Here is a 23,772-nt window from a genome sequence, read left to right on the forward strand (position 1 = left end):
GAAACATCTCTACCTTTTATTACTAGCATCACTGGGGTGGTGTGGCCTCTCTTAGGTAAGTATACTTTTACTGCTGGAAGGCCTGGGAAAGTGTAGATTATTTCGTACTTCATTCATTCATTCAATCGTATTTATTGAGCGCCTACTGTGTGCAGAGCACTGTACTAAGCACTTGGGAAGTACAAGTTGGCAACATATAGAGACGGTCCCTACCCAACAGTGGGCTCACAGTCTAGAAGGGGGAGACAGAGAACAAAACAAAACGTATTAACAAAATAAATAGAATAAATATGTACAAATAAAATAAATAAATACATAGAGTAATAAATATGTACAAACATATATACATATATTGCAGGTGCTGTGGGGAGGGGAAGGAGGTAAGGCGGAGGGGATGAGGAGCGGGAGAAGAAGGAGGGGGCTTAGTCTGGGAAGGCCTCCTGGAGGAGGTAAGCTCTCAGTAGGGCTTTGAAGGGAGGTGTACTTCTTCATACTTCCCTGCAACAGACTGGAGTAATGAATTAATTAGGCTGGATTTATATATTTGAGGTGGAGCAATAAGGGAAAGGTTGGATTCTGCTGTGTATTAGAAAAAATGTGCAGCAATCCTTTGTTTACATTTAAGTTATGCCTGATCGTCGCTCTGTTTTCCGACTTGTTCCAAGCAGAAATGGGTGGAAGGGACAATATCCCTATACGGTTTTATGGATGAACTAAGAAAAAGTTAGTAGATGTAGATGTCCTCCCTAATAGTTTTAAGTTTTAGGTATTTGAGGCTCTCTGTTCATTCGCCAAAGGATTTTTGCCTCCTTTTATGTCCCAGCTGATACTGGTTCCCAAGGTTACATAATTGAAAACGTTTGCTGATAATTATAGCTTGGTTTGGGGGAATTTCTGATGAAATAAAATTGGGGTGAAATTGCACACAGTTAAAATGCGGTGAATGTAGTCCACTTTGAGTTCAGAAAGGTCGGTCCATTGGTTTATTTACCAATAGTAAGACTACCACGGCTTTGGAAATAATAAGGCGGGTATTTGTTAAACGCTTATTATGTGCCAAGCACTGTACTAAGCACTATGATGGATGCAAGCAAATTGAGTTGGACACAGCACCTGTCCCATGTGGAGCTCACAGTCTCACTCCTCATTTCACAGATGAGGTAACTGAGGCACAGAGAAGTGAAGCGACTTGCCCAGAGTCACACAGCAAACAAGTGTGTGAAGCAGCGTGGCTTAGTGGGAAGAGCACGGGCTTGGAAGTCAGAGGAAGTGGGTTCTAATCCTGGCTCCGCCACTTGTCTGCTGTGACCTTGGGCAAGTCACTTAACTTCTCTGTGCCTCGGTTACCTCATCTGTGAAATGGGGATTCAAAGTGTGAGCCCCACGTGGGGCAACTTTACCCTGCATCTACCCAGTGCTTAGAACAGTGCTTGGCACATAGTAAGCACTTAACAAATACCACAATTACTATTATTAAGTGGTGGAGGTGGGATTAGAATCCGTAACCACCTGATTCCCATCCTGTGCTCTATCCAGTACACCATACTGCAGGACTTATATATGTTTAGGATTAATGAACATATTATTATATCTTAGTGGTTTTCTCTTAAAACTGATGTGCTTTCTTATACCTCCTACATTGGTAGTAGTAACAGTTTTTAATGAATTAAGCTAATGAATGCATATTGTTTTTGCAGGTGAAAGTGAGGAGAACTGGTCCATCAGCAATAAAGATATAGAGGTAAAATAAAATAATTTCAACTATTGTTTACTTTTCTACATTTCCCTTATCCATGATGAGTTAAATATTTCCCTTCCTGAAGACAGGGGTTTGGATTAGATGACCTCTTAAGACTCTTCCAACTCTGATACCTTAGTTTATGATATTATAATGTCTGAAAATTGGAACACAATTTTTAATAAGGACTAATTGCTCCTTAAGAAGGAACTGAATATTAAGATTTTTTTCCATATAAATTATTCACAGAGTGTGTTCAGTATATAAGCACACAGCCCTTTGCATTAGATGCTGGGCTTTCTGTAAGTAAATGTAGTTCTTTGCTCATTTTTCTTTATGTTTCAGGTTTATCTTGCAGCGTTTCCGTGGCCAGCTTTGTTTTGTGCCACATCCACTGCTCTGAGCATTTGCCTCCGATTAGATTTAAATAGTTGTTCCTTCAGTAGGAGGAGATTTTTAGGGCATGAAAGGCATCTATCCCTTTCAACTAAATAAATAACTGATTTCAAGTCTTTCCCCAAGTGGGTTTTGTCAAAACAATGTGAATATGGCTTGGAGTTGGGAAACAAAGCCCTTCTGTGGAGTAGATAGATGATAAATGCCCATCTTCATCAACAGCAGCTACTGAACTGAAAGGGCCCTTTTTAGGAGGGCCCTTACACTCAAAATATCACTTAGTTGAGCTCACCCAAGGCAAATTTCACTTGGTGTTTTTCTTTCTCCTTTAAAAAAAATTACACTGAAAGACCAAAAAGTAATTGGTCTATAAAGGAAACATTTATAATGACACAAAATCCCTTCCAAATAAAAATATGAATAGATTTCTCTTTGGCCAAGAGGCAGGCTAAAGCCTAAGAGAATGAAAAATATCAGTGTACCTTGCCATTAGGCATTTTACCTATTTGTGGATACCATACACATTTTAGACTTCCTGACCGCAGCAATTTGCATCCCATTGTTAAAAAAAAAATCGGGTTAGACTCCTTGTTCTAAGTTTCCATATTGCCGCGAGGCGCAGGCCCTGGGATCCCTGTGTTCTTGGACACAATAACTGTACGGGGGTCAGCGGGAAGATAAGGAAGCTCGCAAGTATGGGACTGCTAGCCTTTTTTTTTTTTTTACAAGTGTTTAGTTGCTTTCCTTTTACAGCTACCACGTTAATACAATCACTTATCCCCTCCCGCCTGGATTACTGCATCAGCCTCCTTGCTGACCTCCCAGCCGCCAGTCTCTCCCCACTCCAGTCATTACTTGACTCTGCTACCCGGATCATTTTTCTGCAAAAACGTTCAGGACATGTCACCCCGCTCCTCAAAAGACTCCAGTGGTTGCCCATCCACCCCCACATCAAACAAAAACTCATCATCATTGGCTTTAAAGCGCTCCACCACCTTGCCCCCTCCTACCTCACCTCACTTCTCTCCTTCTACCACCCAGCCCGGACATTTCGCTCCTCTGGTGCTAAACTTCTCACCGTGCCTCGGTCTCACATTGCTCGCTGCCTCTGGCTTGGAATGCCCGCACTCCTCAAATACCACAGACAGTTACTCTCCCCACCTTGAAAGTCTTTATTTGAAGGCACATCTCCTCCAAAAGGCCTTTCCAGGCTAAGCCCCTCTTTTCCTCTTCTCCCAGTCCCTTCTGTATCACCAGACTTGCTCCCTTTGTTCATTCCCCCAGCCCCACTGTACTTATGTGCATGTCTGTAATTTTTTTATTTGTCTTGATATCCGTGTCCCCCTCCTCTAGAATCTAAGCTCATAATGGACAAGGAGTGTGTCTGTTTATTGTATTGTACTTTCCCAAGCACTTAGTACAGTGCTCTGCACACAAATGAATGAATACAGTTTGGCATTTGACAACAAGAACCTTGAAAGTAACCCCGTGCAAAGGCTATTTTGTTGGACTTTTAAGGTAAACCAACTAATAATAATAATAATGATGGCATTTATCAAGCGCTTACTATGTGCAAAGCAATGGTCTAAGTGCTGTGGAGGTTACAAGGTGATCAGGTTGTCCCATGGGGGGCTCACAGTCTTAATCCCCATTTTCCAGATGAGGTAACGGAGGCCCAGAGAAGTTAAGTGACTTGCCCAAAGTCACACAGCTGACAGTTGGCGGAGCCGGGATTTGAACCCATGCCCTCTGACTCCAAAGCCCATGCTCTTTCCCCTGAGCCACGCTACTTCTCTACTATAACTACTAGATTATAAACTTGTTGTGAGCAGGGAACATGCCTACCAACTCTCCTGTCCTCTCCCAAGCACTCAGTACAGTGCTCTGCACAAAGTAAGCGCTCAGTAAATACAATTGATTGATCGATTAGAGAAGTAGCTTGACTAAGTGGATAGAGCAGGGGCCTGGGAGCCAGAAGGACCTGGGTTCCAATCCCGGCTCCACCATGTGTTTGCTGTGTGGCCTTGGGCAAGTTACCTCACTTCTCTGTGCCTCAGTTGCTTCACCTGTAAAATGGGATTAAGACTGTGAGCCCCATGTGGGACAGGGACTGTGTCCAACCTGATTAACTTGTATATACACCAGTGCTTAGAAGAGTGCTTGGCACATAGTAAATGCTGAACAAGTATTATTATTATCATCATTCATTCATTCAGTCGTATTTATTGAGCACTTACTGTGTGCAGAGCACTGTACTAAGGATTTAGGAAGTACAAGTTGGCAACATATCGAGACGGTCCCTACCCAACAGCAGGCGCACTGTTTAGAAGGGGGAGACAGACAATAAAATAAAACATATTAACAAAATAAAATAAATAGAATAAATATGTACAAGTAAAATAAATAAATAACTAGAGTAATAAATACGTACAAACATATATACATATATATAGGTGCTGTGGGGAGGAGAAGGAGGTAAGGCGAGGGGAAGGAGGGGCTCAGTCTGGGAAGGCCTCCTGGAGGAGGTGAGCTTTCAGTAGGGCTTTGCTAATAATACTAATACTAATAATCATTAGTATTGATTATTATTTATCTTGCCTTATCAAGGGCATGTGTTGGGTGAAATCTTAAGGGTCTCTCCCCCCTACCCCAGAAATACCATAATTGCCCTTAATTTAACAAAAGACGGGTGACAGTTCTTCCAGATCAATCTGTTTCTAGTTGAATGGGCCCAAGACAGATTGACGAAAATCTTGTCACAGAAGGCAACGCTAATTTGAAAAAATGTCTTTTTCTTTAGGCCCAGATAGGCAACAAAACAGCGGTGAGACAGGTCAACCGATACTATTCAGGGAACAAAAATGTTACCTGTAGAAACTGCAGAGAAAAAGGACATTTGTCCAAAAACTGCCCTGTTCCACAGGTAAGTGAAAAATCGAATCTTCTCTGATAGCTCTGTGTGTACATGGAGATCAACTGTTTTTCAGATCTATTTCGAAAGGATTTGAGGGCTGTTAATAAATTTGCTCCAAGTGGAACCCTGACAGGTTGTACTTTGCCTTTTGAGAGTACGCCCAGTGATAAGAAAGATTTAAAAGGCAGCACCTTTATAGACCGGCTCTTGAAAAACTGTGTCCTGAAACGTTTATATTTTCACAAAATATGGGCAATCCATTTGACTGAAGCCAAGCTTGCTGTCCAATTTTAATCTCAGCTTGAGCCTTTTTCTTGTTATTTTACATTACTGGATTCGTGTACAGAAATGCCATTTTTGAACAGTTGGGGCACGTTAGCTTAGTTATAGTATTATTTTGGACTTTTTCCCCGTCATCTCTTCGTGAGCTAAAACATATTTTTCCAAAACTCGTTTTTCTGTGCTGCTCTGTAGAAAAGTCCTACCTGTTGTCTCTGTGGGGTGAGAGGACACCTTCAATACAACTGCCCAGCCCGACTTTGTTTAGACTGTTCTTTACCTGCGTCTTATCCTCATAAGTGTTTTGAAAAATCTGCATGGAAAAAGACTTGTCACCGCTGTGACATGATAGGCCACTATGCTGACGTGAGTATCCTATTTAAGATTTTATTTTTCATCTTTCAGTATTGTGGAGTATGTTTGTGGGTGTCTGGTAGGGGAAACAGCCATTTAGTATGCTTTTATAGTATGATTAAACTGCCCAAAGTGCTACGGGGGAAAAAGATTCACGTGTTTGGAAGGTCTCTCTACCAGAACGTTTCAGTCCATGGATACTACCCCTGCAGTGAAACGGGCATATAATGGAGACACAAGCACTCGAGTTTGAATCACCTTGCCCCCTCTTACCTCACCTCCCTTCTGTCCTTCTCCAGCCCAGCCCGCACCCTCTGCTCCTCTGCCTCTAACCTTCTCACTGTACCTCGTTCTTGCCTGTCCCACCGTCGACCCCTGTCCCACGTCCTACCTCTGGCCTGGAACGCCCTCCCTCCGCACATCCGCCAAGCTAGCTCTCTTCCTCCCTTCAAAGCCCTACTGAGAGCTCACCTCCTCCAGGAGGCCTTCCTAGACCGACCCCCCCCACCTTTTCCTCTACTCCTCTTCCCCTCCCCAACGCTCCGACTCCCTCCCTCTGCTCTACCCCCCTCCCCGCCCCACAGCACTTGTGTATGTATATACATATTTATTATTCTATTTACTTTATTAGTGATGTGTATATATCTGTAATTCTATTTATATTGATGCTGTTGATGCCTGTCTACTTGTTTTGTTTTATTCTGTTGTCTGTCTCCCCCCCCCCTTCTAGATTGTGAGCCCGTTGTTGGGTAGGGTAGGATTGTCTCTGTTGCCGAATTGTACTTCCCAAGCGTCTAGTACAGTGCTCTGCACACAGTAAGTGCTCAGCAAATACGATTGAATGAATGAATGAAAGAAGAACCCATTCCACCCTAAAGGAGGTTCAACCGTGAGCTCCCACAGAGACCCAGGAATGATGGAGAATCCCCTCATTCCTCCTTCCCAGGAGCTAGTGTGGCTCCCGGAAAGCCTGGGAGAAGAGAAAGATAGAAAGTGCCCTCTCTGTGTCGTTGCTGGACGTGCTTCAATTAAAAATTTAGTCCCCCTATCGCATCCCTTTGGGTAGTTGGAAGAGGCGAGTTAGGTGGGAGAGGAAGAATGTGAGAATATGCGAGCACGAGACCCAATCCTACATTAGACCGGCGTCTCCTCTAATTATATGGACGTCTTTTCTCAAGCCATCACACATCTGTACAGTTGATCCAGTCAGGCAGGATTTATTGAGACTCTACAGTCTTTAGAGCACAGCACGAGGCACTTTGGGGAATTTTCAAGGAAATCTCTGACACAGTCCCTGCTGCATTTACAGACTTAACGAAAGAAAGGAGGCAAGTCAGTCCACGGACATACAGAGAATCGCAACGCAGGTGAGGGAGGAAGCAGATGAACAGTATAGCTTACAGCGTGACAGATAAATGCCAAGGGTCTGCTGGGTTGCCTGGGGTGCCACAGTCGGCAAGGGTCGTGGGAAGGAAGCGAGTTAGTAGTTTTGAAGGAAGGAGGAGCCATCCCAGGGTGCAATGATTTGAGCAAAGTTTGCTGGGTTATTCACACGTAAAGGGTTAGGGTACCTTTAACCAAGGAAGCAAATAAGTGCGTGGTGGTTGAAATGACTAGCTGGTGGAGGACTTTCAAATAGAGGCCGCTGTTAGACTCTGAGTAGGAGTAAAATCAGTCAGTCAGTCAGCCGATTATTTCAGAGCACTTCAATAAGAATTATGGTATTTGTTAAGTGCTTACTATGTGCCAGGCACCTTACTAAGCGCTGGCTGTACTAAGTCCTTGCGAGAGTACGATACAGTAGAGTTGGTAGACACACTTCCTCTGACCTTCAGGCCTGTGTTCTTCCCACAAGGCTGCTGCTGCTGCACCTCTACAATCTCACATGTCCCCCTGCCTCCGGAACATCTCCTCAGGGATGTCCCGCGGACCCTTCAAGCTCAGTATGTCTAAAACTGAACTCCTCATGTGCCCTCCTAAATCTAACTTGCCTATCGCCACCCCAGCCCCATAACGTTGGCGTTATCCTTGACTCCCCTCTCTCTCCCAACATCCAGATTCAATCTGTTACCAGATCCTGTCCACTCTTCCTCCAAATCATTTCCAGAATCCATCCCTTCCGCTGCAGGCAGCAGCCACCGTGCTGGGCCAGGTCCTTGTCATCACCTGGTCTGTAAAATGGGGATTCAGAGTGTGAGCCTTGTTTGGGACAGGGACTGTGTCCAACCTAATTACCGTGTACCTATCCCAGAGCTTAGAACAGTGCTTGGCACATAGTAAGCGCTTAACAAATACCATTATTATTATTATTTCCTGGCTTTTTTACTAACCTCCCTGCTTCCAGGCTCGCCCCCTCCCGTCTCACTTGGCTACCCCGATCATTTTCCTAAAACCGCTATTCTGCACTCGACTCTTTCCCTGCTTCTCAAAAACTGCAAATGATTACCCATTTTTTTTCCATATCAAGGAGAAACTCTTCGCTCACTTTTGAGTGTAAGTCAGTCCATCTGTTCTCCCTTCTACGTATCCATTCTCTTCTTCTCTATATTTCAGCTTGCACTCATTTTTCCTCAGCTTGCACCGATTGTTCCTCTCAAGCCAACCAACACGCTGTGCCTCGTGCTAGTCTCTCCCACTGCCGATGTCACGCTCACTTTCTTCCTCCCTGCCTGGAAAACTCTCCCCCTTTAAATTCAACAGACCTCGTTTTTTTCCCCATTTCCAAAGCCCTTCTGAAATCACATCTCCAGGCGGCTGTTCCCGTAGTATTTCTAAATCGCCCTGCTGCCTCTCCGGTACTCTGTGCTACTGAAGTCTGACTATTCACAACCTCCCAGAGCAATAAATAAATCCACGGTACTTACTGAGCGCTTCCTGTGTGCAGAGCACAGTCCTAAGCCCTTGGTAGAGTTGGTAGATATGATCCCTTCCCTCAGGGAGTTTGCAGTCTAGTAGGGGAGGACATTAAGGAAAGTTACACATAGGGGAAGTGTCAGAGTATAAGGAAATGTTCCTTCATTCGGTTGTATTTATTGAGCATTTACTGTGTGCAGAGCACTGTACTAAGTGCTTGGGAAAGTACAGTGCAACAGTAAGCAGTGGCATTCCCTGCCCATGGCAAGCTTACGGTCTAGAGGGAAATATATGCAACAGTACTATGGGGCTGAGGTTGGAGTATCAAAGTGCTTAAAGGGGTACCGACCCAAGAGCATAGGTGACAGGCAGGAGGGTGAATAGGGTAGGGAAATGAGAGGTTCGTCACGGAGGGTTTCTCGGAAGAAATATTATTTTAGGAGGTTTTTGATGACGGGGGGAGTGGTGGTCCTTCGGACATGGGCCACGAGGGAGTTCGGGCCGTGCAGGAGGTAGAGACATGGAGAGGGGATCGTTGGTGAGTAGACAACATCGAGGAACAGTGAGTAGGTTGGTGTTACGAGAGCAAAATGTGCAGGCTGGGCTGGAATGGGAGATTAGTGAGATCGGGTAGGAGGGGGAAAATAATGTGATTTTTTTTTAAGGCACTGTACTAAGCACTGGGGTCGATACAGTCAAATCAGGTTGGAGACACTTTAGTACATCTCGTGAGTATGCTATTATTTAAGCACTATCATGCATATGCCCTTGTCTATTTTACTGTTGGTCTCTTTCACTAGGCTGTAAGCTGCTTTGAGGGTCAGGTCTGTATCTGCTAATCATGTACTCTTCTCACAGTAGGGGGCCAATAAATAATAATAATGATGGCATTTATTAAGCGCCTACTATGTGCAAAGCACTGTTCTAAGAGCTGGGGAGGTTACAAGGTGATCAGGTTGCCCCACCGGGGGCTCACAGTCTTAATCCCCATTTTACAGATGAGGTCACTGAGGCACAGAGAAGTGAAGTGACCTGCCCAAAGTCACACAGCTGAGAATTGGCGGAGCCGGAATTTGAACCCATGCCCTCTGACTCCAAAGCCCGGGCTCTTTCCACTGAGCCACGCTGCTTCTCAAATACTCGTGACTCTTTCCATGAAGATAGAGCATGACCCAGAAGACATGCCTAATTTTGTGACTTGAACAAAGGTTTTAACAAAAGATCACATTTCAAATTTGGTAAAATATAGACCGATGATGGGTGCATTCTACTTACGAGCTAACAACAATCATTTGGCGAACGTTTCCATACATTGTGAAGGTGTAGTAGTAGTGGTAATAGTAATTATGGTATCTGTTAAGTGCTTATTATGTGCCAGGCACTGTACTGAGCGCTGGGTCCCCACGGTAAAAACTCAATAAATATCAGTGATTTAATAGTCGTCATAGTAGTAGTAGCAGCAGCAGTGGCGTTGACATTTATTGCTGGCTTAGCAAGCACGAAGCTTAGTGGAAAGAGCCTGGGCTTAAGAGTCAGAGGTCGTGGGTTCTAATCCCAGCTCCACCACTTAGCAGCTGTGTGACTTTGGGCAAGTCGCTTCACTTCTCTGTGCCTCAGTTCCCCCATCTGTAAGATGGGAATTTAGACTGTGAGCCCCACGTGGGGCAACCTGATTATCTTGCATCTACCCTAGCACTTAGAACGGTGCTTGGCACGTAGTGAGCGTTTAACAAATACCATCATCATTACTGAGCATCCACTGGATGGATTGCACTGCGCTGAGCTCTTGGGAATACAAAGCAACGGTTATGCCATATTCCCCACCCACAGGGGAGACCGACGTAAAAATAGATGCAAATAGAGTAAACAAAACAAATAATTGAATGTACCGTTCTATAAACGTATATGCATAAGTGATGCTGATGAATAAGTGAATTCACATTTGCAGCAACATTAAATAATGTATTCAACTGGTTCTTTTTTAACCATTAGCTGTGCCTGGTAAATACCACCTCTAATGCAACATTTCTGTTTCTGAGAAATACAAGAGTTAAAAATATCATAAACTTATATATAGAATTCAGTTTGGAATTCTGACTGTTTTATTTTTCTACTGCAGTTACTGGAAGAACCAAGAGTTTGTTGTCCGATGAATGAAAAAGAATAAAAATATCTATGTTGTATTTGGTGAAAAAAATCAGCCAAAATGACCTTATAGCATACAGATAGAGTATTGATATTTGTGATTTAGCACCATCCTCTTGAATTTCACTTTCACCCTGTACTCTAAAATATTTTTACTGGACATATCGTTTTAAACAATGTGGTGTAGTCTTTAAAAAATTACATACGCATGCACAGTGAAGTCAAAGGAAAAGGATATCTTCTTATGTGAAACTAATTTCTGGCACATATGAGGTTTCCATTGTTTCCATCTAGTAGTTGGAGCATGTTTCTAGTTTAAATGTCCTTTTTAGGAGGATAATTTCTTTCATAACCTTTCAGTGTTATTTAAGCATAATATTTGGGTTTTAATTTGCTTAATGAAAAGTAATCATTCAGTAGAATTAATTCATAAAGTGATTATTTACACGAGAGACCAGATTGGTTCCACGGAAGTTCTTTAGATTTAAATGCCTGGAGGGTCTCATATCCTCTTGATGCTTGCATACAAACTCCCAGTATTGTCGGTGGAAGTTCAGTGTATTTCATTTTACGGGGAGTCAACTCCGGCACCAGAGATTGAAACTCTTCATTGAAATCAGTCCATGCCGTGTAAGAAATGCATCTTTGACACATGTCCAGTAGCTACATTTTGTAAGATTGAGTAGTACTAAGTTTCAATATCTGATATACTTTATTCTATTCTGAGAAGGGGTCTGTTTGCTTTAAAGAGAAGCAGTGTGACCGAGTGGCTAGAACACAGACCTGGGTGTCGGAAGGACCTGGGTTCTGATCCCGGCTCGGCCGCTTGCCTGCCGCGCGACCTTGGGCGAATCACTGGACTTCTCTGTGGCTCAGTGACCTCATCTGTAAAATGGGGATTAAGACTTGTGAGCCCCATGCGGGACAGGGACTGTGTCCGATCTGATTAGCTTGTACCTACTCCAGCGCTTAGTACAGTGCCTGGCACATAGTAAATGCTTAATGAATACCATTTTTAAAAAAAGGAATACAGTCAGTTCTGCTATCACATGAACGTTGTGAATCTGGTGTTGAGGGAAAATGACAGACTAACGATTGATTCAGTGAGAATAAATGGATTTGGGGCTAGTTTGAAGGGACTCTACCATGGCTGACACATCAATCATTATTCATTTATTCAGTTGCGTTTATTGAACGCTTACTATGTGCAGAGCACTGTACTAAGCGCTTGGGAGAGTACAGTACGACAAAAAACAGCCCCATTCCCTGCCCGCAATGAGCTTTACAGTCAAAAGGGACTTACCACTGCTAGTAACATGCTTTACACTCTTGTCCCTCATTGTGATTTTACTATATCCATAACAGTCACTCTGTTCAGCGGATGTCTGTTACGTGCAGTTCACAGTGCTAAGCTCTTGAGAAGTACAACAGAAGGATATATTAGTACAACAGAGACCCTAATTCTCACCTGTGTATTCTGTCCCAGCGCTTAGTCCAATGCTCTGCACACAGTAAGCACTTAATAAATATTGTTACTGCCACAGAAGGACAAGACGCACTTCCCCTCTAGACTCTAAGCTTGTCATTGGCAGGGAACATGTCTTCCAACTCTGTTATATTGTACTCTCCCAAACGCTTAGTACAGTGCTCTGCACGTACTAAGCCCTCAATGAATACTATTGATTGATGAGTTGATTCCTTGCCTTTGAGGAGCATACACAGTAACATAGAGGGCAGACATAAAATATTTAGAAGCAATGGAATCCAAATAAAGAAATTCTGGATGAATTAAAAATAAATGAGAAATCCTGTAAAACTGTAAAAATGCAGGAATCACTGTACAGTGCAGTATAGTAAGGCTGAGCCGGAGAATGGGAAGTGTGGCAGCATCAGAGCCCAGATCTTCTGGTTCCAGATCTCCTTGCACAAACGTGGCGATCGAGCTGTACACAGACAGACTCTCGTTGTGGGAGGAATATTCCCTAATCCTTTTGAAGCAGCATGGCCCGGTGGCAAAAGCCCGAGCTTGGGAGTCAGAGGACGTGGGTTCTAATCCCGGCTCCACCACTTTTTAGACTGTGAGCCCACTGTAGGGTAGGGACTGTCTCTATATGTTGACAACTTGTACTTCCCAAGCTCTTAGTACGGTGCTCTGCACACAGTAAGCGCTCAATAAATACGATTGATTGATCGATTGATTGTCAGCTGTGTGACCTTGGGCAAGCCACTTAACTTCTCTGGGCCTCAGTTACCTCTTCTGTAAAATGGGGATTAAGGCTGTGAGCCCCATGTGGGACAACCTGAAGCCACTCCAGCGCTTAGAGCAGACCTTGGCACGTAGTAAGCACTTAACAAATACCATAATTATCATTATTATATTTCCCAACTATTTGTTGAAAACCCATGGCATGAGGAAATGTGCCTAGAATAATAATAATGATGGCATTTGTTAAGCGCTTACTATGTGCCAAGCACTGTTCTAAGTGCTGGGGGGATACAAGGTAATCAGGTTGTCCCACATGAGGGCTCACAGTCTTAATCCCCATTTTCCAGATGAGGGAACTGAGGCACAGAGAAGTGAAGTGACTTGCCCAGAGTCACACAGCAGGCAAGCGGCGGAGCCGGGATTAGAGCCCATGACCTCTGACTCCCAAGCCCGTCCTCTTTCCTCTAGGCATAACCTGTATTACCGCGATCCCATAATACGTAAAAGTCCAAAAATGCATCATTGCGTGAATCGGTGATGTGCCCCAGGATCTGTAAGCCCCACCTCTCAATGTTCACATTATCATGAATGAAAAATCAATTATCTCCCCACCATCCATCCTCTTCTTCTCCCCTGTATTGTTGTGTTCAACTTCTCTCTTGTTCAGTTTTCCTTCCCATCCCAGACCGCCCCCCTCCGCCCCCGACCCAAGCTCGGCTCTTCCGTCAATCAGTGGCATTCATTGAGCGCTCACTCTGTGCAACACACCCTCCCTTTCCTGTCTCCTCTACTCTTTCTTTCCCAGTATTCTTTGGAAAACTCTAAGCCCCCAATGTCCCGCTGAAGCTCCACAGCCCAGCTGCCAGCAGGAAGGGGGATCAGGAAAGTATGGCCAGGGTCCTTGCTGGGATCTTCCAGGTGGTCAAGTGCCTGGCTCCTGCTCTGCCTCCCACCCCCTAACCGTGGGGGGGGGGGGGTCCCTCCAGGCTCAGATCTGGGTCCCCTTCTATTTTCCATCTACACCCACTCTCTTGGAGAACTCTTTCGCTCCCATGGCTTCAACTACCACCTCCCTGGGGGGCGATTCCCAAATCTACGTCTCCAGGCCCAATCTTTCTGCTTCCCTGCAATCTTATATTTCCTGCTGCCTTCAGCAGGATGTCCCGCTGACACGTCAAACTTAACAGGTCTGGAACAGGACTCCTCATCTTCCCCCCGAACTCCCGCCATCTTTCTCATCACTGTAGACTGTGCCACTATCCTCCCTGCCCCACCAGTCTGTAACCTTGGCATTATCCTCAACTCATCTCTCTCATTCAACCTACATATTCAGTCTGTCATCGAATGCGGTCAGTTTTACCTTCACAGCATTGGTAAAATCCACCCTCTACTCCGTCCAAACTGCTACTATCCTGATCCAAGCACTTAGCCTCCGCCTCCTTGACGACTGCCTCAACGTACTGTCTTCATACAGTGCTCCTCCAGTCTCGTGCAGCCGCGGTGGATGCGGTGTATTTCCTGCATGGTTATTTGGGATTGCCTCTGGGTGAAGCCCGCCCAGTCTCCCTCCGTGGAAATGGGGCAGGCTCACCCTGCCGAGGAGACAGCCACAGAGGCGGCTCGCCGGGGGTGCCGCAGGGTGGATCCGAGCCGGGGAGAGAGCTGGAAGAAGAGCTTGGTGGGATGTGGAGGGTTGCAACCAGAGCGACGCCGGTATGGAGCCTCCTGGAGGCCTCGGGGAATGGGAATAGATGTAGTCATCCAGACGAAGCCCGTGGGAGCATTCGTTCATTCAGTGGTCATTATTAAGCGCTTACCGTGTGCAGAGCACCGTATTAAGCATTTGGGAAAGTACAGTGCCACAGTAAACGGCAACGATCCCTGCCCACAACGAGCTCACAGTCTAGATGGGGGAGGCACACAAGTGCAAATAAATACAATTACAGATATATATGTAAGTTCAGTTTGGGGGAGCCGGGAACGCTGGCGCGCACTCCAGGGAATAAAAGGTCAGAACCAGGGGGGTGGGGCGGTGTAGCTGGGTGAAATCAAGTCAGTTTGCCGTCCTGTTTGAGGCTAAGAGGGCAGTGCCTACAACCTGAACGATGGGCAAGGGACAGTGATACCTCTCCTCTTTGATCTTTGCGTGGCAGAAGACCATGCCGGCATAGCTGATCACGTAGCCGTGGGTGGTGAACCCAGTGCCCCGTCCCAGGAAATCTTGTCACCTGGGACCCTGTAATCTTTTCCTAACAATAATAATAATAATAATAATAATAAATAATTGTGGTATTTGTTAAGTGCTTACTGTGTTCCAGACGCTATTCTCTGCGTTGGGGTAGATACAGGGTATTTGGGTTGGTTCCCTTCCCCACAGCACCTGTATTTATGTATATGTGTTTGTACATATTTATTACTCTATTTTACTTGTACATATCTATTCTATTTTATTTTGTTAGTATGTTTGGTTTTGTTCTCTGTCTCCCCCTTTTAGACTGTGAGCCCACTGTTGGGTAGGGACTGTCTCTATATGTTGCCAACTTGGACTTCCCAAGCGCTTAGTACAGTGCTCTGCACACAGTAAGCGCTCAATAAATGCGATTGATTGATTGACATGGTCCCTGTCCCTCATGAGGCTCACAGCCTTAATCCCTGTTTTACAGATGAGGTAACTGAGGCCCAGTGAAGTGACTTGCCCAGGGTCACTTGGCAGACAAGTGGCAGAGCTGGGACTAATAATAATAGCGATAATAGTTATGGTATGTATTAAGCATACTTAATTTACTGTGTGCCAGGCACTGTACTGAGCGCTGAGGTGGATACCAGCAAATCAGGTTGGGCGCGGTCCCTGTCCCACGTGGTGCTCACAGTCTCAATCCCCATTTTCCAGATGAGGTAACCGAGGCCCAGAGAAGCAAAGTGACTTGCCCAAGGTAACACAGCAGACAAATGGCACAGGTGGGATTAGAACCCGTGACCGTCTGATTCCCAGGCCTGTGCTCTAGCCACTACATCACGCTGCTCTTCTAGAACCCAGGTCCTTCCGGGTCCCAGGCCTGTGCTGTATTCACTAGGCCACATTGCTTCTCTTTTTCTGCTTCCCCTGGAGGGCTCAGTAGTCATTTAGGACCGGTTCTGGAGTGAAACATAACTACCTGCATATATGTTTCTGGGAAAACATAACATCCATTCAAGAGGCACCCACCTTTTCAAGGAGCATATTTGGAATGCGTCCTGGGGTACTGTCGAGTAGAACTCTCTGCATAATCAGCGCTCAAGTACTGTTGGTCTTGATACTGAAGCCACGGGGCTTAGTGGAAAGAGCCCGGGCTTGAGCGTCACAGGTCATGGGTTCCAATCCCGGCTCCGCCACTTGTCAGCGGTGTGACTTTGGGCAAGTGACTTCACTTCTCTGGGCCTCAATTCCCTCCTCTGGAAAATGGGGATTAAGACTGTGAGCCCCATGTGGGACAACCTGAGTACCTTGTCTCTACCCCAGTATTTAGAACAGTGCTTGGCACATAGTAAGCACTTAACAAACGCTATCATTATTATTATTATTAGCTCCAAAAATTCATCCTCCCCAATTACTGTGATGAATTAGTTATCAAACACTACCCAGTTTGGGCTTCAGTGTAATTGGGATTTTGAACTTCTGTCCTAAATAGACCATACCTTTCACCTTTTGTGAAATACAAAGTATGATTTATACTGGGGTAGAAGAAAAGTCAGTGCTGAGTGTAGGACCACTAATGTACTGAGCCCACGCTACAACGCGATCTCACCCGTCTCGCTGCCGACCTCTGGCCTGTAATGCCCTCCCTCCTCAAATCTGCCAAACAATCACTCTCCCCCACTTCAAAGCCCTACGGAAGGCTCACCTCCTCCAAGAGGCCTTCCCAGACTGAGACCCCATTTCCTCAGCTCCCCGTCCATTCCACATCATCTCGACTGGCTCCCTTTGCTCTTCCCCCACATCTCCCCACCCCACAGCATTTACGTACATATGTATATATCTATAATTCTATTTATTTATATTGATGCCTGTTTACTTGTTTTGATGTCTGTCTCCCCGGCTCGAGACTGTAAGCCCGTTCTGGGCAGGGATCGTCTCGATTGCTGTATTGTACTGTCCCAAGTGCTTAGTACAGCACTCTGCACACAGTAAGCGCTCAATAAATACAATTGAATGAATGAATGAATGCGACTGATGGCTCCACACCCGTCTAGGCTGAGGTTGCTGATTTCCGGCACTTTCCCAGCTTCGCTCAGCACTCGGAATGATTTCGGGGGACACATATTAGAGCGAGGGCTCAATATACAGCTAGTCTCGTAAAGGCGCATCTGTTGCTAGCTAGCCTTGCTCCTGCCTCTCAGATTCTGCTCAAGGGGTCTTTTGGACAAGAAAGGACCCATCAGTCCATTTTCTGTTTCTGGCAGGAATAGTAAGCGGCAGGATAGAATGTATATTATGCCTACAGAAAGCTTAGCAACCGTGGGCCCTTTCTGGGACGGGAGCTCTGTCCAACCCAATTATCATGTATCTACCCAAGTGCTTAGTACAGTGCTCTCCACCTAGTAAGCACTTACCAACTTCCACAGTCATTAGGAATTCCATCTGTCATGTCGAAAAGTGATTCAGCTGGAGATGCCACCTCCTTTTTATGGTAATTGGGAGGTAGAGCTGAATATGCAGCCAGCAGTCTTTTCCAAACTTACTGCACATTAGAAAAATCTGCCATTTTGATGAACGAGTCAGTCACTCTCTGATCCATTGATGTTTGCTGCCCTTTCCCTGTATCTGAATCAGCACCACATTCTTGTTCAAACTCAGAATCTAAATACTTATGAAATCAAATGAAGTAGCAGGGCGTTACCGCATTCCTACTTCATCAAGGATTTGGACAGTGGGTCGACATTGATCCAGAGCGTCATGCTTCTTGGCGAGGCATGAAAGTTTCTTTCGATGAAAATTATTTGTTGTTTGGTTTTTGTCGGTGGTTTTTTTCCCCCCAGAAATCAGGTAATATTCATAACGCTACACTATAGAGAGGCTGCTTCCGGTTTTTAAAGCACTTACGCATACAAAGTTCAAGTTAAATTTGTAGTATGTGTCTGGGACTGTAACCCAAAGAATAAATGAGCCGGTTGTTGGGTAGGGACCGTCTCTATATGTTGCCGACTTGTGCCTCCCAAGGGCTTAGTACAGTGCTCTGCACATAGTAAGCACTCAAATATGACTGAGTGAAAGAATGAATAAATCAGCCTCTCACAATGGCGGGTGCAAAGAGAAAGAATAGGATTCAGCCCTTTTTAGCCGACTTGAGCATAGTCCTAGTGCTCTAGGAAATATGGGGATTCTGAGTAACTTTGGCCTTGGTCTCATTTGCTGGATCTAAGAGTTTAATTGGTTAGTGGAAATACCAGTTTCTAGCGCTTTCTGGTTGGTTAGGGGCCAGTTAACGAAGCTCTTTCTAGGTTTTTATTGGATTCAGATGCAATAGTAGTACACCTTTTATCGACTTAAAAACGCACAGGCAAGCCGATGACACAGCCGCTGATCTCCCTGAGAGCTCTACAGGTGAAGCCTCTTGATTGTGGGTTTTTTTGGGGGTTTTTTGGTGATCAGGGGATTCAAGCAAATCCATCTGAAATGTGCATTTTGGGGGGTGTCCGTTAATTTCCTTAAGCTCATTTTTGTGCCTGTTCCTGAGAAATGTTCTAACTAATCCCAGATTGTAGCATAAGAGCGATCAAGAGCCCATTTAATTCCTTTGATTAAAGCACCTTAATTCTTTCTCGCGTGTGTCACTTACGTGGGTGCGGGTGGCAGGGTTCGGGTAGCAGGGTTGGGGGGGGAGGGGGGTTAATGTGGCAAAGCCTGTTTTATCTTTTCATTAATTAGCACATTTAAAAAAACTAATTATTCTCTTTAATCTTTTGCTTTTCCGTTTTACCAAGCTAATGAATATGGCTTGTTTTCTGTCGAATCTTTTGTCTTGCTGCAGTGACTTGAAGTGGGCCAGTTCCTAACAGCAGCATCTTTGACAAAGCACCAGAGGATTCTGTTAAAAAGTTGTGTTTAGTAATTGTAGTCGTCGTGTCAGACCATAACTGACTTGGAGCTGAAGGATTTTTGTGAGATGAGTAGCTGTGCCAGCAGGGACCCAAGTCTCTTGGGCCAGCCGCGCTCTCATTAAGATTTGCCGCTAGCAGTGGCGGTGTTCGGCATGTATGTGACGTGCATTCTGTTATTGTATGCTTGGCTTGTCAGCCTGCAGCTTTCTGACACTCACTTATGTCACTCTTTATTCAGAGAGGAAGAAGCTTTTGATAATTTGACAAGACAAGCTCTTAAACGATCTAGGTCATGGCCTTCACTGTCTGTGATTGTGAACATATTTCCTGAAAGCCCTGTCACTCATCACAGCTACATTTTCTCCCGGGGAGCCATAGGCCTGTCCTGGTCTCCTGTCAGCTCATACATTTTGGTTATTCATATACCAAATACAGTACTGGGGGGTTTTTTGTTGTTTTTTTTCCCTTCACTTTTGCAAATGCTCGCATGTTAGTAAGGCTAATCCTTTCTCCTGTGTTGTGTTCCCAGCAGGGGTGCGTTCAAGGGTTCTCTCTAGTACAAGGCAGACAACTGGCCAAGGGGAGCTGAAAAGGAGGAAAGGCCGCTTAGTGCTGTTTTTGTGTTTGTTCATTGTTGTGGAAATATGAGAACTGGTAGCAGGGGCCTTGTCTATTGAGCACTTGAGTTTTGGTCCGCTGTCAGGGGCTGTTTAAGATTGAGTGTTTTATTTTCTTTGATGTTCACATTTGAGAATAGGGAAGTGGGAATTAAACAACAGATGCACTAAGCCGTTGTTCTCGTAAAACAATAATTAGCACCTGATAAAATTCAATATGGGCCAAGATGCACAATATGAACCCTCGATTCGTCTGGTGTGGCAAACGTAGTCGATTCACTGTTGAATTTTAGGAATAATGAGAATCGCGGTTATTCACGTATGGTTCATGAGAAGAACCACAATAGAGGGAGAGGGTAGTAGGGCCCAACTTGGCGATAGATGTACTAGATCACTGAAGGGGATTTCAAAGTGGACTTTGTTTTCAGTTGTACGGTTAGCGGGGCTGCTTTTTAAGTATGGGCACCTTTTGTGTCCGTACAGCTAAGTGCTAGTAAGGTCAACCGCTGGGGCAGGGAATAAGTGCAATTTTATTTTACCTCATCATGCCGTCGTCCATATGCAGTGCCAGGGCCTCCTATCGCATAAGGGCTAAATATGCTTAAACCAATAAAAGGAATCACAGGCTTAACCGGTGAAGATGGTTTCACCCTCTTCCACGAGATGCCATTTCATCGCTTCTAAGCATCCGGTACGCAACCGCAATCTCCGAGTGTCAAATTGGGAGTTTTCCTGTTTTGGGGGGGAGAAAGTGTGGCCAGCAGCTAAGGGCCAGCGGAAGGGAGCAGCTGGCAAAGCGAAAGTGAACGTTGTAATTTCAAAAATCTATGCAATCTGTTTCCAGTTGGGGTATGTGAATCTCTAGCCAGCCAACTGGGACTGAGTTGGCAGTACTGGTTGTTAGGTGTCTGAGCGGCATTTTAGAGATTCCCAAATAGTCCCGGGCCTCTGACCAGGTCCTTGAAGATGCTTAGACTTTCCCCAGTTCTCAGTCTTGTGATGAAATGACAGATGGAACTGTTTGGAGGGAGAAGGCTTCTGCACCCATTCAGCTATTTGGTTATGACTGAAAAATGGAATAAAGGCAGTTCGACATTTTGTATTTCTCACCCATAGATTTCCCCATGAAATGGCATCGTTCATGGCCAGAGGAATAAACCGACTTTAAAAAGGCTAAGTAATTCTCTCTTTGGGTTATTTAATTGCTGCGTTGTAAGTAAAGGTCATATGGCAGAATGGCATCCTGCCAGGCTATAACCACTCAGTGATTGTGACTTTTCATCCATAGTGTTCTGGGCACACTGCGCTAATCGAAAACTAGCATAACTAATGGAGAAATAAGTACTTGCTCACCTCCCCGATAATTCAGCTAAAATGATATATGCTGTAGGGGGGCATTACAGTTTGGAAGAAGCTAATATTTTTAGCGCGCCGTGCGTCTAGGCGAGCTGTGCTGCATCTGTATGTGAAGACTGGAAAGCATTCTGCACGTAATAATGGACCACCAGGTGCTAGTTGCCGGAGATATGAGAGGCACCTTTGCCTGTCAGAGCCACCTACAAAGCTTTAACTAGTTGCTTATCGTACTGTCCCGAGGGAATGAACACGCGTGGTATTTTGGTCAGGTGTTTCAGGTTCATGAGTGGGAAACTTGAGTTAGAGATCTAGTAAACAGGTTGCATTACGTAATTTTCTAGCGCAAATGGAATACAGTAGCAAAACATAAAACGCGTTCAATTTAGAAACTTAAGGATACCGGTGGAAATAATATATCAGTCTCTGCCTAGTTATGTTAGAGCCACCGGAAGTGGAATTTGCCCCTCAAGATCCATTTTCTGTGATGCGGTGATGTCCAACAGCACAAGACCATATAAGACCTGGATTTTGTCTGTTGAAAAAATAGGGAGTAGCAACCAAATAAGGAGCGATTGTTTCAGAAATGCACAGGTATCGGGACAAAAATATGACCCTTCATTCACATTTCTGGCAACTGAAATTTTTTCCTGGAAATTTTGGTATTGAAATGGAACCTAGTTTCAGATAGAGCCACTTTTGTTGTGAATTGGTATTTGCCAGGCTTACCGGTGTGATTGTTCAAAGGAATTATACTGCAGTTGCTATATGACATTGAAAGCGAAAGACCCTTAAATGAAAATCTAATGGTTCAGAATAGTTCTTGTTTGGGGAAAGGTACTTCACCAAGTAGCTATTATTGTAAAAGTACTAAGGTGTGTTGGGAAAAAATTGAGTCTTTAGCACATAGCTACTTATCCGTATCTCCCCAAGTCACACATTTGAACATGATTTAGGGAGGGGATGAAAGGTCATTGGAAAGAAAAGCTTTCCTCACTGTTTTTCTCTGACTTTCTCTTCTATCATCTATCTGTTTTGAGGTTAATTTATATATATTGTTTAGCTGCTTCATAAGAAGCAGCTAAAAATCAGCTGAGAGAAATTGTAAAGAGGAAAAAGGTGATCCAAGAATGAAGGTTTTTGTTTGTTTATACTTGGGTATATTGTTGTTTCTGTTTTGTTTCGTTTTTCCTTTCAATCTCACTGACTTTAGGGTACTGAGAATCATTTCATGTTGCAATTTGGCTAAAGAGGTCACTCAGAAAGCATATGCAATTGCATTCAATGACCTCTATATGATTTGCTATGGCAGACTCAAATTCAAAATGTTTTTAAAGGTATATTCTGTGATTAGTATCGATTAGGACTTTGGCTGTGAACCATCAGTTTGGTGGTAGTTATAGCTGGCAAGAGCATCTAGTACCCCAAACTTCCAACCTGCAGAGAAGAAAGAAAAAGAGAAAACTTTGTTACTGGCTCTCTGACAATGGCAGGGAGTGTGTTAAACCAGTGTAAAATTCAATTAAATTGTCTAGCCAGGTTTTTGAAGCTGAAATGCAGACCCTTTCAGTTAAGCTTCTTAGTTTCCTGTGACCGACACCAGTGGATACTGTGTTATGCCAAAACCAACAGGCTGGAAAGCACCTTGTTTCATGCTCCCAACTGATCAATATTTTTATTTTCCAGGCTTGCCCAGAAATATGGAGGCAGTATCACCTAACGGTAAGTAGAAACTCTTTTTTTTTTTTTTATTTTCTACTAGACCCAGCCTATTTACTCTTCTGTGAACTGCTGACCATAAAATATAGACAAGCGTGTTCTAGGGTAAGGTAATAAACATCTGAAGAGTTTTTGTGCTGGAGGAAGTAATAATACACCTCTTGTTTCTTCATTATCCCCCCGCCCCAACCTCCCCTTTTCTTTTTTTTTTAAACACGATTCTGATTGATTGTAATACTGAGGTCATTCAATGATTGCATCACAGTCCGCTCAAGCTATTTTTGTTACAGAAACAATGTGAAAATTTATTTGGGGCTCCATAAATGAACAGAAAAGTTCCAAAGCTTTCAAATTTCAATCCTGTCTATAACTGTCCCTATTGTATTTTAATTAAAGTAGCCGTAGCCTGACGCTATGAATTTAAAACTCAAGCTGAGAAAAAGTTTGGACACTTTTCATAATGGATCATTCAAGTGTCATAGCCTCCTACGTCATTAATCGGGGTGTCAAAGTATTTACATAATACCAGTCAAGTTTTTCAGTTGCCAGTTCCTCTCAATTATAGTTTCAGAAAAATTGAAACATAGAACGTGTTGTTGAACCTCACTTTTAATATTTAGTTAAAGTTATGCTTTCACTAATCCTCAAGAGCCCTTCTGTCATTGTTTCTTCCAGTGGCTCAAATTAATTTTACTGACCAAAATTATTGGTCTCCAGATCAAATTGTAAAAAGGAGTGCTGTTATGGAATATATTGTGGAGTATAGTCTTTTGAGCCTTTTTACCAACTTTCCTCCTTTACATGGTGACTGGCAAATATTAGCAGGAAAGGAAAAGTACTGAGGCAACCTCGCTCAGTTTCTTACCACAGTCCACTTTGGTTTCATTTTTTCTTTTTTCAACATTTCTAACGAGTGGACTTGGAACTCTCCAGTTCGATTTGAGTGTGGTCTTGGCTTTTTAAGTTAACAAATGGAAGAGATACAAAAAAGAAGAAACGAATGAGATCCTTTTCTCTCCTTCTGCATTTCTGGACTTACTTTATTCATGTCAAGATAGATGCTCAGTGGAAAGTAGTAAGTCCTTTATTGTATCAGAATATTAGGTGGTGACTCAAGCTG

The 23,772-nt window shown here is 44.2% G+C and overlaps 1 protein-coding gene across 2 annotated transcripts in view; it reads left to right on the top strand.

The window, feature by feature from the left end:
* ZCCHC7 (zinc finger CCHC-type containing 7) overlaps positions 1-23,772 on the top strand; it is a 206,699-nt gene that overhangs the window by 141,927 nt on the left and 41,000 nt on the right. Inside the window, exons 5-8 of one of the 2 annotated variants that reach the window (XM_038769645.1) lie at positions 1,698-1,741; positions 4,935-5,057; positions 5,523-5,693; positions 22,620-22,655. In XM_038769645.1, coding sequence (XP_038625573.1) covers positions 1,698-1,741; positions 4,935-5,057; positions 5,523-5,693; positions 22,620-22,655 — 374 coding nt within the window. The remainder of the gene's footprint in view (positions 1-1,697; positions 1,742-4,934; positions 5,058-5,522; positions 5,694-22,619; positions 22,656-23,772) is intronic. The other variant, XM_038769646.1, reaches the window with a different exon arrangement.

The sequence above is a fragment of the Tachyglossus aculeatus genome, chromosome X4, assembly GCF_015852505.1.
Source record: "Tachyglossus aculeatus isolate mTacAcu1 chromosome X4, mTacAcu1.pri, whole genome shotgun sequence".
Lineage (NCBI taxonomy): Eukaryota > Metazoa > Chordata > Mammalia > Monotremata > Tachyglossidae > Tachyglossus > Tachyglossus aculeatus.